At 40.9% G+C, this 27911-nt stretch overlaps 2 protein-coding genes and 1 long non-coding RNA gene across 5 annotated transcripts in view; 1 reads left to right on the top strand and 2 right to left on the bottom strand.

The window, feature by feature from the left end:
- The window catches only part of LOC108046131 (A disintegrin and metalloproteinase with thrombospondin motifs 7), a 16052-nt gene extending 620 nt beyond the window's left edge, over nt 1-15432 (top strand). The window contains 12 exon segments of the mRNA XM_017125702.2: nt 5018-5631; nt 7570-7689; nt 7748-8292; nt 8653-8751; nt 8820-8933; nt 11395-11541; nt 12073-12386; nt 12389-12637; nt 13351-13478; nt 13544-13918; nt 14629-14806; nt 14865-15432. Of these exon segments, the coding sequence (XP_016981191.2) occupies nt 5128-5631; nt 7570-7689; nt 7748-8292; nt 8653-8751; nt 8820-8933; nt 11395-11541; nt 12073-12386; nt 12389-12637; nt 13351-13478; nt 13544-13918; nt 14629-14806; nt 14865-15163 (3072 nt within the window). The 5' untranslated portion in view covers nt 5018-5127 and the 3' untranslated portion in view covers nt 15164-15432.
- LOC108046132 lies at nt 6412-6738 on the bottom strand. Its single transcript, XR_001769374.2, has 2 exons — nt 6639-6738; nt 6412-6580 (listed from the first exon to the last, which is right to left on the bottom strand). It is a non-coding gene; the product is annotated as an uncharacterized LOC108046132 (long non-coding RNA).
- On the bottom strand, nt 15188-27911 carry LOC108046128 (myogenesis-regulating glycosidase). 3 transcript variants are annotated; one of them, XM_017125697.2, is made up of 6 exons: nt 27462-27911; nt 23667-23848; nt 19282-19450; nt 19100-19195; nt 16427-18272; nt 15188-15634 (listed from the first exon to the last, which is right to left on the bottom strand). In XM_017125697.2, exons 1-6 carry the CDS (start codon nt 27867-27869, stop codon nt 15498-15500), a joined length of 2838 nt encoding a protein of 945 aa, XP_016981186.1. In that variant the 5' UTR covers nt 27870-27911; the 3' UTR covers nt 15188-15497. The 3 variants fall into 3 exon arrangements, with proteins under 3 accessions (XP_016981186.1, XP_016981187.1, XP_016981189.1); XM_017125698.2 differs by lacking the exon at nt 27462-27911 and adding an exon at nt 24182-24471; XM_017125700.2 differs by lacking the exon at nt 27462-27911 and adding an exon at nt 24178-24291.

Here is a 27911-nt window from a genome sequence, read left to right as displayed (position 1 = left end):
AAAATGCAATATTTATGTAGACAACATGAAAATGAGGTAAACTAGCCACTGATTAATGAATCCTGTAAATTACTGTCTAAATGATCATATAACCAGCCAAAACCCACTACATCTCATTATATTTGGTATCATATCAGATCAACACCATTTATCTTTGGCTTTTAGGGCATTTGCTATTCCCACTTCCTCTGCCTTTTTCGCTCCACAGTCAATTTCCTGTGTGATCTCAGCATGGAGACAAAAAACAAAAATAAAAACACACACTTTTATCCCACAGACAGAGCCGAAAAAAAAAATAAAATAACAAATACGACTCCCAAAAACGGTAAAAAACAAAAAAACAGTCAGTCATGTATGGTCAGAAGCGACGAGATGGCAACAATGTCATGACAAATAAACTGAAATTATATGATTTGCTCTGAAGTATTTTGTATTTTGGCCGGGACCAGTTGGCCCATCCGATCCGTTGACGGTCCATAAAAACAGAAAGAACATCCCCAAGAAATGCTTGTGCAAAAACTGAGAATCCAAACAAAAAACAAAAAACAAAAAAGATAAAGATAAAGACTCTGTTCAGCAGACATGTGTGTAATCGCTAATAGCACAAACAGAAAACAAATGAAATAATAAATCGAACGACGTTGCCATAAAAATACATTTTCGGCCCACATGCGAGTGCGAAGCCATAGAGATTCAAATGTGCCCCGAGATAGGAGCGAAAACATCGGAGCAACGTGCGATCCGGCGAGGGCGGGGCCCCGAGATAATAGCTGGGGGGAGGGAGGGGGTTTCAGAGATCGCGGATCGGAGATCGGGGATCGGGGACTACGGGGAACCCAACCCAGCCGCAGCCGAGCGAGCAATATGGAATCGTCGTTTTACGTGAAAAGTTTCATTTCATTCATAAAAAAAACGCCATAAATGAAAAAGAAACGAACAAGAAAGGCAACTTTGGCAAGCCGAAGTTTCTACACCCTCGCAGAGTTGTAAAAAAATTGATTAAAAACTGAACTTGCATAAGCCACCCATATTGAGCCGCCGTTAAAAAACAAAACTATACAAATTAGTCCCAGGAAGACTATTGGAATTATGTAATACAAACGATTTTGGTTAATCCAACCGAAAGCACAATAGATCAGTTTTTTTATATTGTATTGAACAGAAACGACAGTATAATAAATAATAAATATTTAAAAATGCCTTTAATAACTTAAGTATCCTCAGATTCAAGGTTATTTATATTTAAAAGAAGAAAATTTCAAATCGGAGTCTGCAAATATTCTGAAAATTGTAATTATTTCTGATATATTTGTATTTGACATTTGGTAACTTTAAACTCAAGCAAAAAGCCTCCAAAATATTATAAATAGAGTCTGGAAATAAAATTACGATAGCCTCTGTAAAAAGCAGTAATACCTCTATTAGAGGGTATCGAAAAACTGAAACCGTGTGCCAGCTCCATGTGTGTCTGCCTGAGTTTCTCAATGAAACTACAACGCATGAATGGCAAAACATATGAATGGAGCTTCCAGCCAAAGAGGCCTGCTTTGCTCCCCATCCACATCCACATCCACATCCCCAGCCTCGATAACTCCACAGCCATCCAACTCGGATCCATTTTGGTCCGGTCCGTGGCCTAGTCTGAATCCAAAGTCTTGGATACTGGGGTCTGGGGTCTGGGATCCGATCTGGCCAACTGGTGGGCGTACAAATGGCTTCGCCTCTCGGCTGGAGACCTCCACAAAGTGAAATCGGAAATTCGCCAGCCAGAGGGTCGGTGTTTTTTTTCTGTTTTATTTTTTCCTTCTCAAATGTGGTCGTGGTCGTGGCCGCCAGGAAAGAGGAGGAGTATGTGTACCCGGTCTTGATTCGGCCTTTCATTAGCATAAATATTCGTCACCGATGATCGATGATTCGCTTGACCAAAAACCAATGGTGACAAGTCTTGTGATAAATGTTGAAAATCGTCCAAAGACAGAAATAAGCGAAATAATAAAACGCCAACGGAGGAAAAAAATTAAAAATGGGAAATGCGGAGGATGGGTGACGACCGTAGCAGCTGAAGGAAATTGATATTTAATTCAAGTGAAATTTCCGAAATGGAGAAACAAAATCACATGAGATCATGCCGCGTTTGTAGGGTGACATTTCCAAGAATTTCGATCACACCTCTCGAGACTCTCAATGAATTCTGCCATTAAATATATGTTAAGTTATTCAACTAAGTCAGTTTTCGATGGTATCGGGTTTTAAGAATATGGGGAAGTACCTCGAATTCAAATGAAAATCGTTATCAAATTGGGAAAGTTATATACATATACTGATACTTAAATATCAATACATTTTGTAATTTTATTTTATTATCAACTCACAGATCCTTAAGATTTCAGAAGTACACTAAATCATTGAATTTGTTTTCAACATAACAAATTAATAATAAATTTGGAACATTTTTAAAATAACTGATAGGTATCTGTTAAACACGAAATTAAGTAAAATGTTTTCAATTTTTGATATTTTTGAAGCAAAAGATTCTTTTTAATGGAACCTAAATCTATAAATATTTATGTGTCATTGCTGGTAATCTATGTTTTTCCTAGTATCTGCACATTTTTCGAAGATTGATCGTATCCCCAAGGAGGAGTCTTCGATCCCAATCAAAATGCAGCTAGCGAAGCGCCAAGGAAGGGGAATAATGGGGGCTACTACTAGGTTGGGATCTATGTATATATTAACAAAGATCGGGGCGGGTCGGAAAGGGAAGTGGAAGAGGGGAGTGGCAGACAGTCTGCAATCAATTGACTGACATTTAATGGAGGGAACCGTCGGGCGGCAGTGATTGATTGATTGATAATTAAGAGTGGCGCCTACTGGCATCCACCATTCAAGCAGCCAACCGGCGGACTGGGAGGCACTGCAGCATAATGGGACAAATGGATAAATGGACAAGTGGACAAACGGATGGATGGATGGATGGACAATGGCAACATTTTAATATACGATCATGTGGCGCTTGCTAATTCAACTGGGAAGACTTTCAAGTTTCGCCGCGACTCGAATTCGATTCACAGAATAAATATCGAAACAGGAATGGGAGTGGGAATTTCGGGTATATCCAATATTTAAGCGCATATTTTATTGCCATCATTATGGCCATGATGAGTTCACATTGAATTCGGAATTAAGAACGGCACCTGCGTCGGAGGCGCCATCGCCAAGGTCATTGTCGTTAGATATCATACGTATGCTCTTTATAAATCGATGGGGTAGCTTCGAATATCTGCTCGTTGTCAATACAGAGATGGGATTCTATTATTCAGAAGCCAAATAGTGGGATTTCTGAAAACCCAGCTCATTATATATTAAACAGATCCATTTTATACTTCATAAAACAAATATTTTTGGTATATTTATCATCCATCATGTTCAAAAGAAAACAATTTATGTTTAAATGAAATACTAAACCACTCAAAGAAAGACTATTTGCTTTTAATAATTAGTAAGAAATTATTACTCCTTTGTGTTATTAAGGATTACTCCAAAAATCAACTACATTTAAAGATTTCGTATTAAACAATTTCGAGTTCTTTATACTTAATATATTTTACATATTTAAATTGTCCGAAAATGACCCTTTGAAAAATCATATTTCGAGTAATTGTTTGTGAGTATTTGGTGATAATTGTGATTGACGCAGAGGAAATGTGCTAATTTTGATTGTGCCTACAATGTGCGACCATTGGCGTCATATTTGCGAGTTGGTCTTTCCCAAGTTTGCGTCATTTCATGAGTGTAGATAGTAGTAAATACAGAATTTATGAGCCAGACTACGAGATCTCTTAAAGTCATACATTTTCAGGGTATGCGACTTTCTTGAGTGGCAAGGAGTCCGATCTTTTGCTTTTCCTTCGACTGCAAATCGGCTTTGGAGCTAATGAGCTTTTGTTTAATTTTATTAATGGAATTGCCAACATTTATCATAAATTACAAATCGTGATCGTGATAAGAGCGCCGTTGACTGCGTCAATCTTTTGAATAATTAAGTTGTCGTGTTGCTTTGATAATGACCAGACAGTGTGGTTGTTGTTATTATAGTTATGGTTGTTGCTGTCTTTGAAGCGCCGCATTCAGAAAATTTGCTTAATTTTATGGCCCGTGTCTTATTTTTGGTCTTTTTGTTTTTGTCTTTTCGGCCTCACCATTGTCTTCGTTCCATCTCGAAAGTGTTTGCCAAAAAGCCAAAAGGCAAATCACCTTTTATTTATTATATCTGGAAGTGGTCTCTTTCTTTTTATGGCCTCTATATGCCATAATAACACGCATCCAGAGGTTAATCCCAGCCCAAATAGGCCGGTTCAGATCGGATTAGATCGGTGCGGATCGAGGGTATAGATTGCTTTAACAACAACTTGTGGGTTGGATGGAATGGCGCCAGGTCCACGTCGAAACCACAATGATCGGCGAAAACCACAACAATAGACGCAGTACTTCAAGATTGATTGCCTCATTACTAACCAAAAACCTGAGGCAATTCAGTATCACAAATTATAATCTTCAGTTTGCTACTGTCAGAGGGATTACTATTTAACTTTGATAATAATTAATGTGGTAAAAATATCAAAAACTATGAAAACAAAAATTTCGCTTTATTTGATTTTTTATCGGTGCCAAAAAAAACATTGTTGAAGGGGCTAAAAAATATCGAAATTTTATAACATTATATTTGAAAATATAAAAAAATCAATTATTTATTTCTCAATTAAAACATCGAATCGATCTTCAGCAAAATAGCTTCCAGTTTAAGTAAAATGATTATTATTCAAGAGAAAATAAATGTAATGCCACTCCGTAAGCTCTTTCCCATATTTGTGTTCTTTTTTTCTAATATAGTTAACAATGAAGGGGTTATTTTTGTCAAAAGAAATAATACTAATAAATACTAATGATTAAATCGCAAAATATATTATATATAAATCATTTGATTTTCCCAATGGACTAACTTTTGGCTCCCTTTCAGCCAGAACCGATCCTGACCAGACCAAGATCCGTAGTATGCGATCGCTGCCATGCTGCTGAGACAAAGCCTGGACAACGGCTAAGGACCGGGATCAGGATCAGGATCAGGACATGGTGATGGACTGCGACAGGATGCGGGTGGGGAGTCGTTGGATGAGCCTGCTGCTCTGCCTTTGGCTGGTCGTTGAATCACCGGGAAGGGCGAAGGCGATTGGAGGAGCGCTGTACGGTCTCCACTCCGACGAACTGGTGGCGGGCGAGGGGCAGCTGGTGGTGCCACGACGAGTCCACCCCGACGGCGAGTTTATGAGCCACCAGCTGGACTATGCCCACGACCGGGACCATCGGCGGCATCGCCAGCGGCGAAGTCTGGGCCGAGATCAGGATTCGGAGGCGGCGGACTTGCACCTCCAGCTGCCGCTGGCGAATGAGACACTGCATCTGGAGCTGACGGCGCACAGCTACTTCCTGGCCCCGAATCTGGTGGTGGAGCGCCATCGCCGGGATCTGCGCACGCGGTCACCTTTGACCCCGCGACACCTCAACTGCCACTTTCACGGCAAGGTGCGGGGCCAACCGGCCACCAATGTGGCCATCTCCACCTGCTCCGGACTGGTGAGTTGGCCAACATTTTTTATAATAATGTTATGAACATAATTATACCAACTAATACCTGATATTCCCTGTATTGAAACCCTTTTGGAGTTCAAGCTATTTACTTACGATAAATTGTATAAGGAACAATCGTTCCTCCTTTTCTTAAAATATTTTTTAAAGTAATTAAACTGTCATTTAATAATCATTAATTGTGCTTGTAAGCTTTGCTGAAAAGTGTCCAAAAACCTACACTTCTATGCCCATAACTTTTCGTACAGATATCCGATTTCAAAGGGGCATACTTGTAAATGATCGTGATTCAATTCTCTAAAAAACTGTGTTTTCAGTTTGGTTTGTATTTTTGGGTCGATTTTTCGTCATTTCTATAAGGGGTTACCTCTCCCAAATTCTCGAAAAATGGCTTTGCAGAAAAGTGACCAAAAACTGCACTTCTAAGCCCATAACTTTTCGTGCAGACATCCGATTTTAAAGTGGCATATCTCTAAATGATTGTGGTTTAATTCTCTAAAAAACTGTGTTTGCAGTTTACTTTGTATTTTTTGGTCGATTTTTCGTCATTTTTATAAGGGGTTACCCTTTCCAAATTTTCGAAAAATGGGTTTTGCAGAAAAGTGCTACAAACCTGCCCATAACTTTTCGTAACGACATCCGATTTTAAAGAGGCGTATCTCTAAATGATTGTGGTTTAATTCTCTAAAAATCTGTTTTTTCAGTTTACTTTTTATTTTTGGGTCGATTGTTCTTTAGGAAAACCTCTGACAATTATTATTTTCGCACTTAAAAATAAATTACTTTTTAAGGTGTAAATTTTGAGTTTTATTTATTATAATAATAGTACATACTCAGTTAAATCCTTGATGCACTGCATCCTGTCCAAGTATGATGGTATCGCTTTAAGCCTTCTGCAACCGCTCCTCAATCAAACACACACATACACATATTTCACCTGGAATTCGAATTTATATAAATTATTAGGGTAATTTATAATAATATAATTTACGTACCTTAAGAGGTCCTTGATCCTACATCCTGGTGACAATCCCACTCAGATTGTACAGCCATTAATCATCTGGATCCCCTCAAGAAGCACACACTCACACTTTCTGACATCCGAGTGAACTGATTTACGAGCTGCCACAACCCATAGGTCGTAATTTTTTGGCTAGAACTGGTTGGGAATTATAATTCCGACGGAGTAATAATTTACCTTGACGATGACGTGGCCACCTTTACATTTTCTTAACTTACATTAACATTACATTAGCATAGATGGATGTTATTTAACATTTACCAAGTGTTATGTTGACTGTTAATTGTTAATTGCTTATTTATGATAAATGATTGTTGATTGTTGATTATTGACTGTTGCTTGTTTAGTGTTGACTGTGTATTGATAATTGTTGATTGTTGAATGTAGGTTGTTGCATGTTGCATGCTGAATGTTGAATGTTGCATTTTACATGTAGATTGTTGCATGTTGAATGTTGTATGTTGCATGTTGCATGTTGCATCTTGCATGTTGCATGTTACATTTTACATGTAGATTGTTGCATGTAGCATGTTGCATGTTGCATGTTGAATGTTGCATGTATGTTGTATGTTCTATATTGTCTATTTTTGCATGTTACCTTTATTTTATTGTTTATGTTGTATGCAGTATATTTTATGCTGTATATTGTTGGTTATTGGTTTATAGGGAAAGTGCGCAGGTTGTGGTCACCACCTTTTGCCTCATATAAAAAAAAGACTTAAATATGTTTGAATTCACCAAAAGTTTCTGTGATAGTAAAAGTAATTAAAGTTTAAAAATAAATATTTAGCCGCTAAAATAATATATTTACAAAGAAAACATACAGAAATGGATATTAAGTTTATAATTAAATTTTGAGAAAACAATTGAATGTTCGCACTTTCTAAACTGATTCCGTTTGGCAGGTGGGTCACATCCGGACGGCCAGCAATGAGTACTTCATAGAGCCCTCCAAGCAGCACGAGCCGCATCCCTCGAATGGCCATCCGCACGTGGTCTTCCAGCGCTCCTCCGTGAAACCGAAGGTAAGAAGGGGAAATCGATACCCTTAGATGCCAATTCTAAAAGCCATTGATCACATAGCATCCATCGAGGAAGCGGAACAAGCGCAAGCGGGGCGGAGGATCGGGGGGATCCGGAGTGGAGGTCAGTAACTGCGGAACTCGGGAGCCTCGCCGCCGGATGGAGACGAGACTGGAGTGGCAGTCCAGGGGCAAGGTGAAGATCCAGGGCGGTCGCCAGATAAGGCGACACCACAAGCACCACAAGTACCACCACCATCACCATCAGCCGAAAACCCGGGTGCCCCACACCAAGTTCAAGTACGAGACGCAGTTCCAGGCGGAGCGGGATCAGCCGGAGATTCCCCGGAGGAGACGATCCATCAGCAGTCCACGGCATGTGGAAACCCTGATTGTGGCCGATGCCACCATGTCGGCCTTTCACAAGGACCTCAATGGCTATCTGCTGACCATCATGAATATGGTGTCCGCCTTGTACAAGGACCCCAGCATCGGCAACTCCATCGAGATCGTGGTGGTCCGGATCATCCAGCTGGACGAGGAGGAGTCCCAGCTTCAGCTGAACCTCACCCAGAATGCCCAGAAGAACTTGGATCGGTTCTGCAGGTGGGTCTATAAAATAACATTTCGCAATTTTATCCTTAATTTGTTCAAGAAACATCACAATTTAATTGTAATAATGTGGGTTTGTTTCTTGTATTAGGTTCGTTAATATATATAAACTACAACAAGACTTTTTCAGGAATAATTATCACCAAAAATCGATTAGAAATTAATAAATCCTGAATGATTTGGTTATTTATTGATATTTTGATTAACATTCACATCATTAATAATTGTGTTGAGTTCATGGTCAAGAGTCTTTAGAAAACCCCTAGAATACATTTAAGAAAATCCCCAAATGTGGTTTTTAAGAAACGTAAATTAGTTGAATTAAAGTAACCTATTTTCTTGGACTCTCCCAAGCTGGCAACACAAGCTGAACAAGGGCAGTGAAGAGGATCCGCACCACCACGACGTGGCCATCCTGATCACGCGCAAGAACATCTGCGCCAACAACTGCATGTGAGTCCTTGTGGGAACGGGGGATATGGGGTTCGTGAGATATAACTTCCCGATCTATACCTCCGCAGGACCCTCGGTCTGGCCAACGTGGGTGGCATGTGCAAGCCGAAGCAATCCTGCAGCGTCAACGAGGACAATGGCATCATGCTCTCCCACACGATCACCCATGAATTGGGTCACAAGTAAGTACTGATTACCCGTACTAGAGTATTATATTTCTGGTTGGTTCTTCCATGGGTATCTTCGAATTCAATATTTGTGTCATTTAGAATATTAAGAGGAATTTAGTTGCTTTTAAAAAAGGTACATGTTTTGGGAGATATGAGATATTAAAAAATCATATTTCATTCAAAAAATATAATGATGAACAAAATTATTTTTATCATTTAAAAAAATATATATAGGAAATTATAGAAAATAATTAAAATATGTAATGATAATAAAAAATATAGAAAAACATTTCCAATTCAAAAATGTAAATTATCTAAATGTTTGTAAAACAGAAAAACAAATAGAGAAAAGCAATTAGACTGGAAATAGGTAAATATTTTGATCAAATTAAATAAAGAGAATCATTTATCTTCAAAATAGGCAAGTGTATTGATCACTTATGGTCTTTAAAGTATAGTAAAACAAAGTATTCAGGCAGGTAACTTAGACAGGTAGCCGGCAGCGATTCGCATGGCCACCTGCGGCGCCAGACGTTGGCCAACGCATGCCCCATCGATCCCCATCCGCAAGACAAGATTTATGGGCAGCCCAGTTTAATGAATGAATCGAATTGAATCGACTGCGAAATACAACCAACCACGACGACCACGATCTTGTTTTCAGTGAGGCGGCTAAGTGGACGCGACGGATGCTTTGACACCTGCGTGTGCTTGTGCTTTTCTGTGACAATGATCGCCTGCGTTGCACGCCCACTTTAATACCAATTGCAATTGCAGTTCCACTTGCCAGTGGATAGTCGATAGTTGCATATTACCAGTCGCAGACTCAGATTCAGATTCAGATCCAGATCACCACTCAGTGCCCCAGCTTCCTGTTCGATTCAAACTCAATTAGTCGAGCGAGACATTAAAACGCCAGCGGAGATGAACGCCCAGTCACTGTGATCTCGGGGTCACTGTTTCAATTGCATCCATATGACAAACAATTCAATTTCAACTTTATTCCCATGAAATATTACAAAGCGAACATTTATTATATAGCTGTTTGCAATATAAAAAGTTCACTTTATTTAATTCCGTTTGTAATCATTAAAACATTTGGTCAAAAATCATAGCATACTTTTTGGCAAGCGATTGCAGTGATTATTAAATATTACGATCTTAAAATCAGATAATATATTGATTTTTTTATGACCCATTGGTAATTATTGCGGAAAAATTTTGTTTATGTATCAAAATTTAAGAAACTTAAATCTCCAAGTGATTTACAAAAAAATGACATACTAGAGAAACAGGCTTTTCAACTGACCTATGAACCTTAGATATGTAAATGGTAGGGTAAATTGCTTGATTGCCCACACCCCATTACCATTGACCCTTACACAATATCATAAACGGGGAAAATGATCTATTAGCGGCAATTACCTGAACCCAAGTGATTCACCGTGATCACAGCATCGGCGCACCCAGACACCCAGTCACCCAGACACTCCGACTCACTGGAACTCACACCCAGTCGACAGCCGGGTCCGGTTTTTAGTTGGCTTATCGGGGGAGCTGCGGACTTGGATCGGAATGGATCCGATCGCATTGGATTGGATTGGATTGGATTGGAATGGGCCGATCGTTCGATGTTCGTGCCAGGCTGCCTAGTTTTCAAGTTGCCAAGTGGCTGCCTGTGGGCAGCCTTCTGTGCAAGTCCACACTGTGAGAAAATGAAGGTTAATTGAGGAATATTTCAGTTGTATAACTCACTCAATCTTTTATTTTCAAATAGTGAGTTGATGGAATTGTTCGTAAAAATGTTTAGTACCATAGAATTTATTATTAATTTTTTGTAAAGCAATTTTGTATTTTATTGAGTCATATATATATATTTCATGATATCCTTGTTATTATGACTTTTGTCCCAATTTTCTAGAATGCTAGAATTATAAAGATTTCTCTTTTTTAAAATACAGTTGTTTGGTGGTTTATTTGTTTAATTTGTTAGAATCTCTGGCCACCTATTTCTTTCGAGTGCAGCCCAGTGGCCGTCAGTCAGTCTAGCGTGCTCAGTCCGCGATTGACTCAACGCCCCCCCTTCCCCCTCCCCCCTCCTTAGCTTCGATCTCTCCGATCGACCAAGATATATAGTGGCGATGGGTTGTGTAAGCCGACCGGAATCGGAATCGGAATCTCCCTGGGCGGGAACAACAGGTGGTTTGTTTTGGTTTCTGTTTTTATTTCTGTTGCTATTCGGATACTCTGATACTCGGGTACTTGTTTATGTGCTTTTAATCGGATATATCTGTTTGTGTACAATTGGCTATTATTCCATTAAAATAATCAGGTTTTGGAGTGGCGAGAGGGGGATTTTCTTACTGACAATTTGCAACATTGTATCTACGTTTCTTGTTGGGGTTTCCTTCTCCCATTTTGTTCAATAAATATGTGTGTTCATTTGTGATTATGTCAAATATTTACCCCACAGCTTTGGGATGTTCCACGACACGGCGAAAATCGGCTGCCATCCGCGGGTGGGTCCCATTGTCCACATCATGACGCCCACTTTTGGGGCGGACACCCTGCAGGTTTGCTGGTCGAACTGCAGCCGCAAGTACATCACGCACTTCCTGGAGTAAGTATTACATATCCATATGCCAGCTTTAAAAATATTAAACAATATACATTTATCATATGATTGGAACGCTACAGTTGTTGATCAATTACAAAAACTCTTATTTTGATGTGTCTTTTCTTGTCAAAAACTAAACTAGTTGAATGTAAATTTCCAAATTGAATAAATATTGAAAAACACTGGTTCCAAATTGTTAAGTAAAAACAATTTTTTTATGATATATTTTAGGAAAAATTAGATTTTTATTTAAAATAAACTAAGGAGCTTTGTATATAATAATACAAATTCAGCCAGGGACTGAAATTTGTACATAAAAAAACTAACGAAAAATGGGATTCCTGTTTGAAATGATATAAGGAGCTTTGTAAATAATAATAATAGTAATTCCCATCTACTATATGATAAGTTGGATTTTAGGCAAGAGTCTGGGACATGAAAAGGCCCATTAGAATTTTGTATTTACCTACAACTATTAACCAACTCTTTTGTACAAATTTATATCGTTAATACAAATAAACTATCCAATTTCAGCCAGGGACTGGGCGAGTGCCTGGACGATCCGCCGACGCCGCTGGACGAGTACAACTACACGGGCGAGCTGCCGGGGATGCGGTACAATGCCAGGGGCCAGTGTCGACTGCAGTTCAACCTGACCACCGACAGCGAGGTGGGCGCCTGCTCCACCCCCCACGAGTTCTGCTCGACGCTGTGGTGCAAGGTCAACGGCGAGTGCGTCACCCACATGCGGCCCACCGCCCCCGGGACGCTGTGCGGGCGGAACAAGTGGTGCCAGAACGGGCGGTGCGTCCGCCGCGAGGAGCTGGCGGCGGTGAGCGGGGGTTGGGGGAGTGGAGCGAGTGGAGCGACTGTTCGCGCAGCTGCGGCGGTGGGGTGTCCACCCAGCAGAGGGAGTGCGACAGCCCGGTGCCCGCCAACGGGGGCGTCTTCTGCATCGGCGAGCGGAAGCGGTACAAGATCTGCCGCAAGCGACCCTGTCCGCCGGAGGAGCCCACCTTCCGGGCGCAGCAGTGCGCCCGATTCGACAACGTCAGCTACCAGGGGGCCACCTACAAGTGGCTGCCCTTCTTCGACAAGAGTGAGTCACCCGTCACCCAATCCTCGATTACCTCCTCACGAATAACACTGAATAAGAGCCCCATAAATGCTAAGCGCACTTAATCCGATAGTCCGACATACAATCTTACAATCTTAGAATTCCTCAAATATTTCAATCTTCTTACCACCATTTTTTGAAATCCAATAACATTCAAATCAAAGCCAATCAAAGATATTCAGTTAATATTTCCATACTTTTTATATGTTATAGTTAAAGTTATTCTAGAATTAGCAAAAGGTCAATGAAAAGTGTGAAAACAGTGATCTGTTATACCTTGTTCATACCTTAACCATTTGAAAACATTTAATAACAAATAAGAAAGATTATTAATTGAGTTTAAAGTTATTTTAGATATATTCTTTATATACATCCATATAAATTATACCAATATACCAAATAGAAAAGTTTTGTAATTGAATTTAAAGTTATTCTAGGCTCTAGAAAAAAGTCAAGAAACTATTTTACAAAAACTGATATGCGCTACTAAAAATATTCATTTAGAATTTAAAAAAGTTACTTTCAAAAATGATATACATCGGATCGGAGTGATTTAATACAATATATTGGTATTCGTACCTAAACCATTTGAATTTGACTTTTAAGTTAGGTCAGTCTATGTTAAAAGGTCTAAAAAGCTATTTTCAAAAATGGTATACATCAGATCCGAGTGATTATCCATGGCTATCCCCCAGATAATCCCTGCCGGCTGTTCTGCAGCGACGTGGACGACACGATAATCGCAAACTGGGGCTCCACGGTTCTGGACGGGACGCCCTGCACCCTGGGCACGAACAACATGTGCATCGACGGCATCTGCAAGGTAGGGTATCCCATCTCCCATACACTCGATAACTGAGCCCTGAGCCCGAATCGCGTTTTGTTCAGAAAGTTGGTTGCGATTGGCTCGTCGACTCGGAGCTGCAGGACGATCGCTGCGGTGTCTGCGGCGGTACTGGCGATCAGTGCCAGCCGGTGAGGGACACCTTCGCCGACCCGTTCGCCGCCAAGGACGGCGCCTACGTGGAGATCGTCACCATCCCGGCCCGGGCCAGGCACATCCTCGTCCGGGAGCAGGCCAACTCGCCGCACTTCCTCGCCGTGGCCACGGCGCAGGGCGACCGCTTCTACCTGAACGGGGACAGCCTCATCTCGATGCCCGGCGAGTTCGAGATCGCCGGCGCCGAGAGCCTCTACGATCGCGTCGACGAGCAGGAGACCATCACAATACCTCAGCCCATCCAGCATTCCATATCGCTCTATGTAAGTGGCTTTTTTCAAGCATATTTACCCTTTTACCTCAACTCAAATTCAACATGTGAGGGCTTTTAGATCACATTTATTTATTTTAAGGTCTGAGTTGGGGAATCTCAACCGATTTCTTAGTTTAAATACAAGTGAATGATGTAATAAACTAAGTAAGCGGTTGAGATTCCCCAACTCAGACTTTAAAAAAGAAACTATTACTATTTTACAAGATTTTTAAAATTTTCTAACAATAAAACCATTTTCTTTGTAATGCTTTACTTTGCAAACGATCTTTACTTGTACAAATTGTTGGCCATTTTTTAAAAAATATTTCTGAAAGGAAGATCGTTTATCTCTTCGTTTTTTCCTTGTGATCATTTAGCTACTTAATTTTTTTACCTCACTCACAGCAATTTGAACAGAAAAACTAAAGACTGCAAAGTATCTCACAATTAAAAAAAATAAATATTATATTATTCACTAACTTTAGTTTTTGATGGTCTTAAGTGGCCTTATCTACTCCAATTTAAACACAGTGATTGTTAACTCTTTGGTTTTCACAATTTAAAAATATCAATATTCAATCTCCAGAATTTCCACAATATTTACGGTGTTCTATATCTCAAAAGCTGTATATTTGAACAGAGGAAAAATGTGTTCTTTAGCTTTTATATATAATACATATATAATAGGAACTTTCACCCATTTTCCCTTTGTTTTTCCAGGCGATCGTGCGCGGCAATGAGAGCAACGCTGGCATTTTCTACGAGTTCACGCTGCCCGCTCTGAATGTGAGTGCCGGAAGGCAGTTCCTGTGGCGGCTGAGCAACTGGACGGCCTGCTCCGCCAGCTGTGGCGGCGGAGTCCAGCACCGGGAGCCCGTCTGCCAGGAGAGCGGCAAGGGTGAGTGCCCCAGGGGCAGTTAAATCAGCAATCAGAGATTAACAATACCCAATTCCAGGACTCCTGGCCGACACGCTGCCCTGCTGGACGCACGCCAAGAACAAAAGACCCCAGCGGCAGGCGCGGGGATGTGGCGAGGAGCCGTGTCCTGCCCACTGGTGGCCAGGTCCCTGGCAATTCTGCCCCCTCACCTGCCGTCCGCCGGGCTCCTCCGCGACCACCCCGCTCCGCCGGCGGTCCGTCGTCTGTTTGGACCAGCACGACGTGGTGGTGGCCGATGCGGAGTGCGGCCCCCTGCAAAAGCCCCCGGAAACGGAGCCCTGCGAGTCCCCGCTGCCCGACTGCAGGACCAAGTAGCCCACGGAAAGGAAACCCTATTTATTGATGGAGCATACATATTTATTCAGCGAGTAAGCGATCATCCCAGATGTACTTAACTAATCATACGGACAAACAAACAAAAAAAAAAATATGGAAATTACATAGGCTAAGGATAACGCTTAAGCGCTAGCGATAAGGCATCTTATGTATTACGATCGCGGGCTTATCGATATATATATATATATAGTATTTCGTGTTTAGTATTTAGTATTTAGGCTACTCAATACAGATAGATGTATGCGGAAGTGCCGGCTCTCTTTCGGTCTTTCGGTCATATCACATGGGTTGCGGGGCAGGTGGATGCGGAGTCCTAGAACCGTGTGTTATCCGGCATCTTGCGGAAGTAGGCGATCTTGTCCTTCGGCACCCGGTAGCCGTGCATCCAGCGGCTGCCCTTCCGCAGTGATCCATCGATGCCGTCCTTCCACACGCCCTGCGGCAGATAAACTGAAAGAATGCATTTATAAATACAAAATTAGCCCAGTTTAAAGTTGTCTTATGGAATTGGCAGATCCAGTCCACCCAGGAATCGCATTAAAACTCAAAAAAATGGAAGGATTTTGTTCACTTTTCTGCAAAGCCATTTTTCGAAAGTTTGGAAAGGGTAACCCCTTATAGAAATGATGAAAAATCGACAAAAAAAAAAATAAACTGAGAACACAGTTTTTTAGAGAATTAAACCACAATCATTTAGAGGTATGCCACTTTAAAATCGGATGTTTGTACGAAAAGTTATGGGCTTAGAAGTGCAGGTTTTTGGTCACTTTTCTGCAAAGCCATTTTTCGAGAATTTCGAAAGGGGTTAACTCATTAAAAATGATGAAAAATCGACCAAAAATTAAAAAATAAACTGAGAACGCAGTTTTTTAGAGAATTAAGCCACAATCATTTAGAGGTACGCCACTTTAAAATCGGATGTCTGTATGAAAAGTTTTGGGCTAAGAAGTGCAGATTTTGGTCACTTTTCTGCAAAGCCATTTTTCGAGAATTTGGAAAGGGGTTAACTCATTAAAAATGACGAAAAATCGACCAAAAATTAAAAAATAAACTGAGAACGCAGTTTTTTAGAGAATTAAGCCACAATCATTTAGAGATATGCCACTTTGAAATCGGATGTCTGTAAAAAAAGTTATGGGCTTAGAAGTGCAGGTCACTTGGTCACTTTTGTGCAAAGCATTTTTCGAAAGTTTTGAATACATGGCCAGAAGTTTGTTGTTAGCCGTATAATTTGGGACTCACCCTCCCGCTCCTCGCGTCCTGCATGGAGGATGGGGGCCACGATGAGCTCCTCGCCCACGGAGAACTCGTCGCTGACGATGAGGCAGGCGGGGTCGTGGGGATCCATCATCCAGAGGGGCCTGACCAGCGGCAGGCCCTCGTTCATCGAGGGACTGAGGTACTTCTTGAGCAGGGCGATCACCACCGTCTGGCGCACCTCCTTCAGCTCCTGGGCCACCCGGGTGACCAGGTCGCTGCGGTACTCCGAGGGCAGATGGCTGAACTGCATGGCCGGCATGAAGGTGGCCAGCTGGAGCCAGCGGATGAAGAGTTCCGGATCGGGCAGCGGTGGCTGGGCCATCGAGTAGAAGGAGACCATCTTGGAGAGCGGTCGCTGCAGCAGATAGTCGCCCCCGATCACTCCGGGCAGCACGAAGGGATAGCCAATGACCCCGTAGTTCAGCACGGCACCCAGAGTCTCCCGCAATCCCTCCCAGGTGGCGTTCGCCGGCGGAGTGCTGAGGAAGGTGGGCGGCTTGGGCACCACACTGGCCGTGGAGACCGCCATCAGGCCGGCGCCCTCCAGACTGGCGGTGAACAGCCTGGCGTACGTGTCCGGATTGTCCAGGGTCTGGCGGCACTGGTAGTAGTGGGGCAGATTGTAACCGGTGCCCAGGTCCAGGTAGAAGCTCTGCACCCCGTACTCCTCCTTCAGGCGCTGCAGCTTCTCCAGCAGCCAGGGCACCGAGGCATTGTTGGTGATGTCCAGCACGCCGGCACTGGAGCTGCTCTTGTACCTGGTCAAAGCGGGAATGCTCCGCTCCGAGTGCCGCTCGTAGATGAGGAGCTTCCGCCGCACGGCATCCTTGAAGTTCGCACTGTCCGTGCTGATGAACGGCTGGATGGTGAGGACCACCTTGAAGCCCCGCCGGTGCAGGACATCGATGGTGTCCTTGAGCGTGGGGAATCGGGCCTTGTCCACGGTGAAGTCGCCGATGTTCTCCTGCCAGAACTCGTTGATCACTATGTGGCCCAGACCCATGGCAATGGCGCTCTCGGAGTAGTCGCAAATGGTCGACTCGTTGAGGGAATCCGCTGTCTCCGCATGCGGTATCCGCCACACGGGCTCCTCGAGCAGCGAGTGCAGCACCTTGAACTCCTGCTCCTTGAGGCCATCCCACAGGCTCTGCTGCGTCATCAGCATGTGCAGACTGCGCATGTCCTCCGTGGTGCAGATGCGATAGTCCAGCTGGGGCAGCGGGGTCAGGTGGTTCACGAAGGTGAACTCATCGTTGGCGGCCCGCAGGCAGAAGCGGTTCTCCGTCCGGTTGACGCCCAGTTGCAGAGGCGTCCGCTCGCTCACCTGCATGGCCACGCCGATGGAGTTGATGAAGTACCTCTTCACCCCGTTGCCAAACTGATGGATTTTGCTGTCCCCCGAGGCGTACGGCGCGAAGTCGAAGTTGGCATAGCTGAGGGACCACTCCTGACCCTTGGTGACCCCGCCACCGAACCACATGCCATTGTCCCGCTTCAGCTCGTAGCAGTCGGTGGGCAGGAGGCCCGGGGTGAGGGCCTGCCACTGCAGCGTGTAGCACCGGAAGACCCCCTTGTCCTCGAAGTTCAGGTGCAGTCGGGCTATCCCGTTCCACTCGATGCACACGCTGCCATCGTTCCGACGATGGTCCTCCAGGCAGTGGAACGGGGCCGTGTCGAAGCCCAGTGTGGTGCCCAACTGGCCCGATATCACCTCCTTGTCCTCGTGGCTCAGGATCCGGAAGATGCGGTCGTGCGAGTTGAACTTGATCTTCTGGAAGTAGCTCTTCGTGAGCACCTGCTGGTGGTAGGCCACATAGGCGTAGCCGATCTGTGGGAGGGGGGGTCTATATAAGCCAGTGGTTTCTGCGAGGATGATGTGTTTGAATGAATGGGATGGTAACTCCTTTGATCACTAAAAGTCTGTCTATTTCATCATGGATATTAGAGATCGTAGATCTTTCAGTTATCTTAGTGATATTAAACAGACTTTGCTTTTCATTTATTAAAGGTAGATTTAGGCAGATTATTTCATTAGTGATAACATGTTATAATAGCGATGACTATCTATAAAATAGTTAATACCTGTAGTGGTTATCTTTAATTTTCATTAACCCTCAGTAGTACTAGTATTTTCAAGACATAAATAAACTATGAATGAACATTAAAGGAATTTCCACATAGATTATATATTTGAATGCAAAATTCGTGTAAAACCTTTGTCAAGATGTCAAATAAATAAAAAAAAGCGATGTGATAAACTGCTTAAATGGGGGCTTAAATCATCAAAATATATTTTTGAAAACCCATAAAAGCCAGTTGGACGTAAGGCATAATTGTTATCTAAGTGAAAAAAAATATACTTTTATCTTGTGAAGCCAGTTCAATGCCTTCAGTTTGCTGTGACAAGCTTAAATCAACCTGGAAAATATAAAGTCATCGTCTTATTTCTACTAAAAGTTCTTCTATTGATTTCCGTCTCTTGGGAATATTCGAATGTTTTTGTTTATTGTTTTCAGTAATAAACATTGCTGATTACTCTTCTTCAGGTTTATGATCTCGAACTGCTGCTAATCACTCATTATGCTAGTGATCTGAATTTACTGGGTGAATGATGATTAAGGGAACAGATTGGTAGACCAGAATTAGTCCGCTTACCAGAAATATGATGATGAAAAACATAATGATGACGAATATCTTGATTTTGTAGTCCTTTGTCTCCCGCTTCTTTTTCCTTATCAGCTGTGGGAAGGCCTACGGATACGGATCCAGAGATACATGGTAGTTATTATCAATAGACCTTTTGAACTCTCTATTATCAGAGATTAAAGAGTACCCACCTGCATCTTCTCGCGAAGCAAACTGGCCAAGGAATTGACGCTGGTGATGGAGGCCTGGTTGGAGGCCAAACTGTGGCTATCGAAGTCACTGGCCAACATCTCCTTGCTGTTTAACCGCAAAGCGGGCAGGGGGGCAATCGAGGCACGTCTCCGACTGCGGAAACGATCGCTGCAATTACAATATAGATTTACAATAAGTAAAGGCAATTTAATATTGTTACCATATGGGGTAGAAATAATAAAGATATAAGTTATACTGATAGCACTGCAAGCCATTAAATAAAATAAATGTAAATAAATCTTAAGAGCATTTTTTTTACTTTTTTGTAATATGTTTCTCCTTTTAAAAACTGTAGACTTACAGAAAAATTTTATTCATGTTGACATAGAAAGAAGACCTACGCTTTCTGTCTCTTTGATATACATATACATATACCTATACCTAAATAAAGTACAACAAGAAAGGAAAGCTAACTTCGGGCGGAGCCGAAGTTGATATACCCTTGCAGAATACTCTGTAAATTATATTCTCCAAAATTATTCAAATGATGCATTCTTAATACTCATAAAAAATCCCAACTTCCTAACTTTAACAACACCAAAGTTATGACATTTCCAATCGTTCAGTTATATGGCAGCTATAGGATATAGTCGGCCGATCCTTATGAAATTCGGCATGTCGGATTGATTAGCCAAATATAAAACCCATAGAAAATCCCAACATTCTAACTTTACAAACACCAAAGTTATGGCATTTCCGATCAATCAGTTATATGGCAGCTATAGGATATAGTCGGCCGATCCTTATGAAATTCGGCATGTCGGATTGATTAGCCAAATTCAAAACCCATAGAAAATCCCAACTTCCTAACTTTACAAACACCAAAGTTATGGCATTTCCGATCGTTCAGTTATATGGCAGCTATAGGATATAGTCGGCCGATCCCGGCCGTTCCGACTTATATACTGCGTGCAAAGGAAAGAAGGGTGTGTGCAAAGTTTCAATTCGATATCTTTAAAACTGAGAGACTAGTTCGCGTAGAAACAGACAGACGGACAGACAGACGGACAGACAGACGGACAGACGGACAGACGGACAGACGGACAGACGGACATGGCTATATCAACTCAGGAGGTGATCCTGATCAAGAATATATATACTTTATAGGGTCGGAGATGTCTCCTTCACTGCGTTGCACACTTTTGACCAAAATTATAATACCCTCTGCAAGGGTATAACAAGTGTAGCAGAGATAGGACATAAATTTATTTACGAGCCCGATAAGTAAAGCTGTCGTATGTATTCCAATGTCAGCTGATGCGTTGTACATGGCAAAAATATCAGTTTAAATTGAAACATAAATGAAAACTTGGCACATAAGAATAACAACATAAGAACAATCCATTCAAAAGCAAGTTTCTCAGTGCATAGCAAAAATATGGCTTGCGGATATTCAAAAAGATATGTCAACTTCTGAATGGCACCTTTGAATATCGAAATTCACCAATTCAAAATGAAATGCACCAAAGAAAATTTGTTCAAGGAATTGTTTAGAAACAAAAAGATCGCTTGATTTTTTCCGTGCAGCGATTGCGACATGTCGAAATCCGAATAAGATAACCAGAGGGGAATCATTCAGACGAGGAGATGCACCCCCGTGAGTCGTAAACCATGGACCCTGAACTTGCAACGCGATCGGGGCCAGCTTATCGCCCTTATCGGGGACGGAAGACAGTCGTTAAGCGTATTTCTCGGGGCCCAGAGTAATTTTTGTTTGCATAACGCACACTTTCTGCTCCGTCGGTATGCAAATCGCGCGTAAACAAATCGCACAACCAAAAAATGGCAAAACAAAACACGAAAATCTGGGCGGCTGATATTGTGCTCTATAATTATATATACATATATATATACTTGCTTGGCCTGATTTATTTACAGTTGATAAGCGGCTTGGCAGCTCTCGAAGTCGTAAACACTCCCCGGGGCCTATAGCCGATAAATATATATATATATATATATGTGTATATATAATTGCAACTCGAATAGTTCGAGATTGAGATACTCCCACTAGTATGCGGATGCTATCACGCCCAATCACAGTCATCAACTGAGCCGAGATCCGTTTATGTCGCCATAGCCCAGTAACAGATACAGATACAGATACAGCTCCAGATCTGTAGAGTCCGGGTCGCCGGAGCTTCCTCCAAATTAACTTATCATCAGCGAGCAGATTGGAGACCCGTCTCCGTCTCCGCCTGTAATGTGCTTAAGCACTTAAATTGCCCTCATCGCGTGTGTGTGCCAGCAATAGCTGTATGACACTGTACTTTGGAGAGATCTCGGGGAGATCCAACTGTAGTTTTTAGTTTTAAACCGAATGGTGTATGACACAATACCTCAAGGATTTTTTAGTATCTTCGGTATCTTTGAAAATTGAAATACTTATGTAGCTTTAGGTATTATCGAAATGGCATTTATATCTTTGGAAAAAACTTAAGGCTGTATGACACAAGGCCGTAAAGAAATCTCGGAGCGGCTTGGCTTTTTTTTTGGTAAAAATGATAAAGCTTCGTTATCTTTGAAATAATCTAAAAACTGTATGACACAGAATTGTACGGACAGATCCATTAATACTATTTGTATTTTCAAGAAATCTCTCAGTATCTTTGGGACTTAAACAAAATCCCAAAAAGCTCCATTATAGAGTTGTTTTTCTTTGATTCTTAGGGTCTTACAAAATATAAAAGACTAAACTAGAATATTGAATGAGATAAGCAGAAAATGTTTTTTGAACGGTGAAGCGACAATGATTTCATCAATTAAGCATTATACGTGTATAACACTGAACTTAAAATTAACCAAGAAAGTATTGTACAAAAAGTTTAAACTTTTTATGTTTAACAGAGCTTGTAGTCAAAAAAGGGTTTACTACTCCTTAATTTACTGCATTTATTTAAGATGCAACCTATGAGTTGCCATGCTGATTTTTAATCAGCACTCGAAAACGTACAATGCAATTAGAGATAAGAGAACCAAAGTATTGTATTAAAACAGTTAGTTTGAACCGCTTTAAGTCAGATAATTAATATGGAATTATGTAGTGTCAATAAATCAATTCATTCAGGGGGAATTTCATTTTAAATTGAATCAATTGATTCAAGAGAATTAAGAATCTAAAATTACGCGGCAAATGTTTTGTTTTAAGATCGGCTTAACATAGATATTATTATGTATTCAAATGTGTAAAAGCAATACAAATATTTTTCGTCTATCATTAGTAACCATTTGCAACTGCCATAAAATAGGTACAATGATCAGTTTTGAAGTGATCTATATTATTTAGCCTTTTTGAAATTACCTGTCTAAAAGACGATGTTACGCCCCGTGTTTTGGGATCTATCACTATTTTAATGACTGTTATTTGGCCAGCAGTTTTCCGATACCATTACCAAATAGGCAATCAGAGGAATTCACAGCGCAACTTAATTCAAATTGTCGAGGCGGGGAAAATCAGAGAATGAAAATCACCATTAAATTAGCATGGAAGTGGGCAGTAACCGTAACCCATACTTGGAATGGGGTGGGGGGTCATGGGGGCTTGGTGTTGGAAATCGGGCGTTAATATGGGCGGAATGTTGGGAAAGGCACGTTCCACTCAAAGTCGACGCCACAATTGAATTACTGTCGTTCGGAGACAAAAGGCAGCGACTTTCAATTAATTAATCTAATTGCCCGATGAATCAAATAGAAAATGGGCCGAATGACAGCGTGAGTTCAAATTAAAGCATCTCGATTCTGGATGGTAAATGGCAAAGAATGGATGTATCCTGTCGGCGCCCTTTTATCTTGAAGGATCTAAACGGTGGCCATTTAGGCTAATCATCATTATCATAAACTGACTCACTATTTATTTGATACGAATTTTTACGCATTGTGTTACATTGATTTCCGTTTGAAATATCAATTAAAGAATAATGAAGTTGCAACTGAAGAAAAATTGTTATAAGAAATAAATTCCAGCAGCTTGGAAACAGTTTTTATTCAAGTCCATAAATCGTATGCCAATAACTCCAAAAAATAATGATCATAGTAAATAATGAAAAAAGGGATCTTAAAAAATAGTCAAGAGCCTTTAGAAATAAATATAAAAATGCAAATATAATATAAATGAAAAACCTTACTTAAAAAAGTGTTAATTACTGAAATGTACACATTAAAAGCATAGAAATACTTGATAAAATATTAAGAACCATATTAGAAATGGTATATAAAAAGATTAAGCTTTATATGATTTCTGTCTATAATTTATGTCACAATTTTTTAATTTATTACATATATTTGTGTAACCAGGACATACATGTGTATAGCTAGGCTAACCACTCACCGGTGAACTGGTCTTCTGGCGTTCCCGAACTCGTCATCGCTGTCATCGTTGGCGTTGGCGAAATTGATGGCCGTACCGCTGACGACCTTATCCGGCGTATTCGCCGATGTCGTCGGCGCCGTAATTCCCGGAGTGCCCGGAGTAGCCGGAGTTCCAAGGCTGGAGGCCGCATCGTCGGCTATCTATATACATATATATAAAACAGGAATTTATATGGCCAATAGTGACTATTTCCCTTTTTTTTGTTACACCATATAGATAAAGCAAACGGTAAACAATTGTAACCGAAAGTGTGGGACTTGGAAGGGAGGGGGGATGGGGGGTCTACTGGATCGGTTCTGCTCGGGGTGCTGGGCTTTTGGCACCTGCCTACACTTGGGCAAGGTGAGTGCAATTAGCACGAAGGCGTCACCGCAGCAGAGAACCTCGTCAAGGTTCCTCAATATAACCGCAAATAATAGTAGTATCAAGCAATTTAACACCATATTTAGCTGCAAGCCACACTTAGTACCTGCCTTATCCCTATCCAAATCCGCACTGATATCGAGTATTATGTCGGTGTCCTCATCCTTTTCGGGCGGCTGATCCTCACTGGAAACACTCGACAGGATGAAGCGGCTGTTCGGCGAGCTCATTTTTGGCACTCAATAATTGTATCACACAACTTTGGTATTTTTACACTTTTCTTTAATGTTAAATTATCATATTTTAAATATCGTTTCTAAAATTTATAGAAGCTTTTATTGGTAAAAAGAATGTTTGTCTCACACTATTAAAATATGCACAATTTATTAAACCACAGAAAAAACAATAATACTTTTTTAATAATTAATTTTTGAACATCACATATTTTATTTAATTAAAATATTATATAATATTAATGTATTTCTGATACACTTAAAATAAAAATAGGGCACGGATCCGTTTCAGATATCTTGGTAATTTAAAACTCCTTAATGAAAGAATAATATAGTCCAAAATAATCTCAGTATTTTTTAGTGTTGTTAAAACATAAAAAATATAGGTCACCGATCCGAACGCTATTGATGCCGCGATCGCACTGTTAACCGTTGATAATTGCTGGATTGCTATTGCCTGAATATTGTTTTTGAAGCCTCAATTTATGCGTTTTAATCGCTCTGTCTCTGCCTCTGCTACCGCCTCTGCCGCGGCCGCTGTCGCCGTCGACGTCGGCAGCGCAGTCAGAATGGGGCGTTGAGTGGGAATATTCACACCCACACTCAGAATAACACTAACCAAGTTGACTCAACCCAAAGCCAAGTGAAAAGCCAAGCGAAAGGCCGCGAGTGAGTGGGAATTTGATTTTGATAGAATTACCCGGCAGTCGTAAATTAATTGTGGCCAGCCTGATTGGTTATGTAGTAAGGCTTTAGCTGTTTAGCGCCGAGCGGTGGCGCTCGATTTAGCCTTTAATCGTGACGACTGGCCGCAAATAGATACACTGCGAATAACGCACACTAGGTACAACATAATAATATTTCGATTAAATAATATTTAATATTTGAATTCATAAAATTAACTCAAAAATAATAAGAAAATAAACAAGGTCATACATCTAATAAAAGAATTTATAATATCAGGAGATCAAAGGGGTATTTTGTTTTCCAATAGTTTAAAAATTATAAATAGTTTTATATTTTTTTTTTTACAAATGATTTTATTGATTGGTAGGGTAACCATTTTTTTCCTGTGCAAGTTATTGTTAATTTTTTGCATCTGAACTGATGGGGCTTTCTTTATAGGTGTGCTCCCATTCTGTAACCGGTTGAAAAACACGTTAACTGAACCGCTGGCTGGATGTTAGCACCCGTTTCGAGTTGGTTTTGGTCGGCTTACTTTATTCAACTTATGCAAAGGCTTTAAGTAAACATATATGTTTATTCGTTTTTAATATAAGTTGTGCCAAGAAATCTGTACGGCTTCGTAAAACTATTTTATTTGAAAAGAAAAAGCCTTTTCTTCAATGTTGGCTCAGCTAAATTCGACATAACAATCTTTAAGACCTAGTTACAATGAGTGAAAATTAAAGGTAGAAAATTTGCTTGTGACATTTATTTGTCCCTTTGTGTATTTATTTATTCTTTATTTTTTTGGAGTCTCTCTTCGCGTAAAAAGCAGTTTCCTGCCACCAAATGAAAGATAAAAAACCATTGCATACTTCCGGGCCGCCGCATCAAAGACCACACTGCGTATGTGTGATTTTTTCGTGTATGACAGTTGATTGCTTGAGTACATCACACATACGCCGCATTGGCCGGACCACGCCCCCTTCGCCCGCGCGACGGCTTATTTGCAGCTTTATAATTATCGCAAGTCATACATCGCTTCTTTCTGACATCAGTAATGAGTTTGAGTGTTAACACATCAAAAATAATAGACAGCATCTCCCACGGAAAAATAATACGGGATGCGCTAATAATTCAAGTTAGATATTCTAGATGGGGTGGGGCCAGAATAATATAAATATTTGTGGGAAAGATCAGTAATCAATCATAATTGCATCACTTCGATCAGTAGACAAATATATTTGTTTATAGCACAAATATATATATATTTTTGTTAAAGACCAATAAACCAGTTTTAACTTCTTTTAATTTGTACTGAATTAAATTGTTTCGGATTATAATATCTTGTTAGCATAAATGTTTATGCTAATTTTAAAATCACTCGGAAGCTATGAATTCGTATTTGGAGCACTATGCATATATTAATGGAAATTTAGTTTGGTATATTATAATTTTTGGTGGATATTTAAACTTCTCTTAAATTAGGGCCTTTCGATATCATGATAATTTATGCTTTCAATTGCATACTTTAATTTCATTAAGGTATAATTGATTACATGAAATGTACATATATTAAATTTCTTGAATTGATTGGTTTTATATAAACAAAGCTATTCTTGGGGGTTAACCAAAACAATTTGTAACCCTTAAATTTCAAACAAAAGTAAAAGTGATTAATTTATAACCATTTTTCGAAAGGGGTTATTATAGTGTAACCCAGCAGATGTATTGTATAACTAAAGTGCTAAAATAATGGTGCCCATTTGTACCTTAGGACCATCATGTGACTATTAACTGGATTTCGGGTTTCTGTCACATGTGGATTGTTTGCAAACTTCATATAATTAAAGCTCAATTAACGGTTGGATATTATTTTGGGGAATTTTCTGTAAGCCAGCGAGAATCGCCGAGAGCGAGGAATCAGACTAGAGGCGATGACGCTTCGCTTAATTACGCATTGTATTTTAATTTTGAGTGGGGCTCAACTGCTTAACTGGTTTGCTGCAATTATATATTTAAAACACAAAGCGCCTATGCGGAGTGACCGAACTATAATATACCCTCCACTAACATTCCATTTAAGAAAGAAAGGCGAAAGACTTACAACTAAAATTGGCTACATTTTTGGAAATCTAGATAGAAAGAAATATCTCTAAAATCAGACATGTCTTTGCCTAGTAACATCTTTGCAATCTACCTAAAATCTATATATACCTCAAACTAAAAATAAATCTGTTGAAAATCACATGTCTTATATATATATATAAAATAATATATTTATAGATCTTTAACTTTTTAAGATCTTGATTTGTTATTGGCATATGTTGAAGACTTTATGTTTTTTTAGGGTGACATACTTTTGATCGAATACAAATGTACCCTTTGATCTATAACATATGTTTTGGAATAATATTCTCAAAATTTCACATCATGTTCATGAAAAACACAAAGGGACAAAGATTTTAAGAGTAGATGTAATAAAACTCACAATCTCTTCGTGCAGGGCATCCTGTGGCTGCATCTGATGTCGCAGACGCAGTGCCTCCAGATCCAGGGCATTGATGCCCGAGGGCATCGATATCGAGTTCCGCCGGAGTCCCGGGGCGAAGGCTTCTGGCGAGGGCGTGGTCGAGGTGGTGGCCTCCGGTTCCTTTTCGTTGATCACTTTAAGGAGCGGCAGCTCCACGTTGCGTCGCTCGCTGAGGGATTGCTTCCTGGCCATTGAACCCAGAAGTTGTATCTTCTCCGGCTCTGGAGACCCCCCTTCCCCCTTGGACCGCTCGTACCGCTCGTACCCCCCATCCCCATCCCCATCCGTATCCGCGTCCGCGAAGGCCAACTCCGGATGCTGGCCATTGAGCGCCTGCGCAGCACCCGATTGCGAGGAGTGAGCCATTTCTCCTGCCGCTTCTGAATTCCAGCGGCTGCGTTCCAAACG

The sequence above is a fragment of the Drosophila rhopaloa genome, unplaced genomic scaffold (assembly GCF_018152115.1).
Source record: "Drosophila rhopaloa isolate 14029-0021.01 unplaced genomic scaffold, ASM1815211v1 contig_3, whole genome shotgun sequence".
Lineage (NCBI taxonomy): Eukaryota > Metazoa > Arthropoda > Insecta > Diptera > Drosophilidae > Drosophila > Drosophila rhopaloa.
This window is presented reverse-complemented; position numbering and strand designations above follow the sequence as displayed.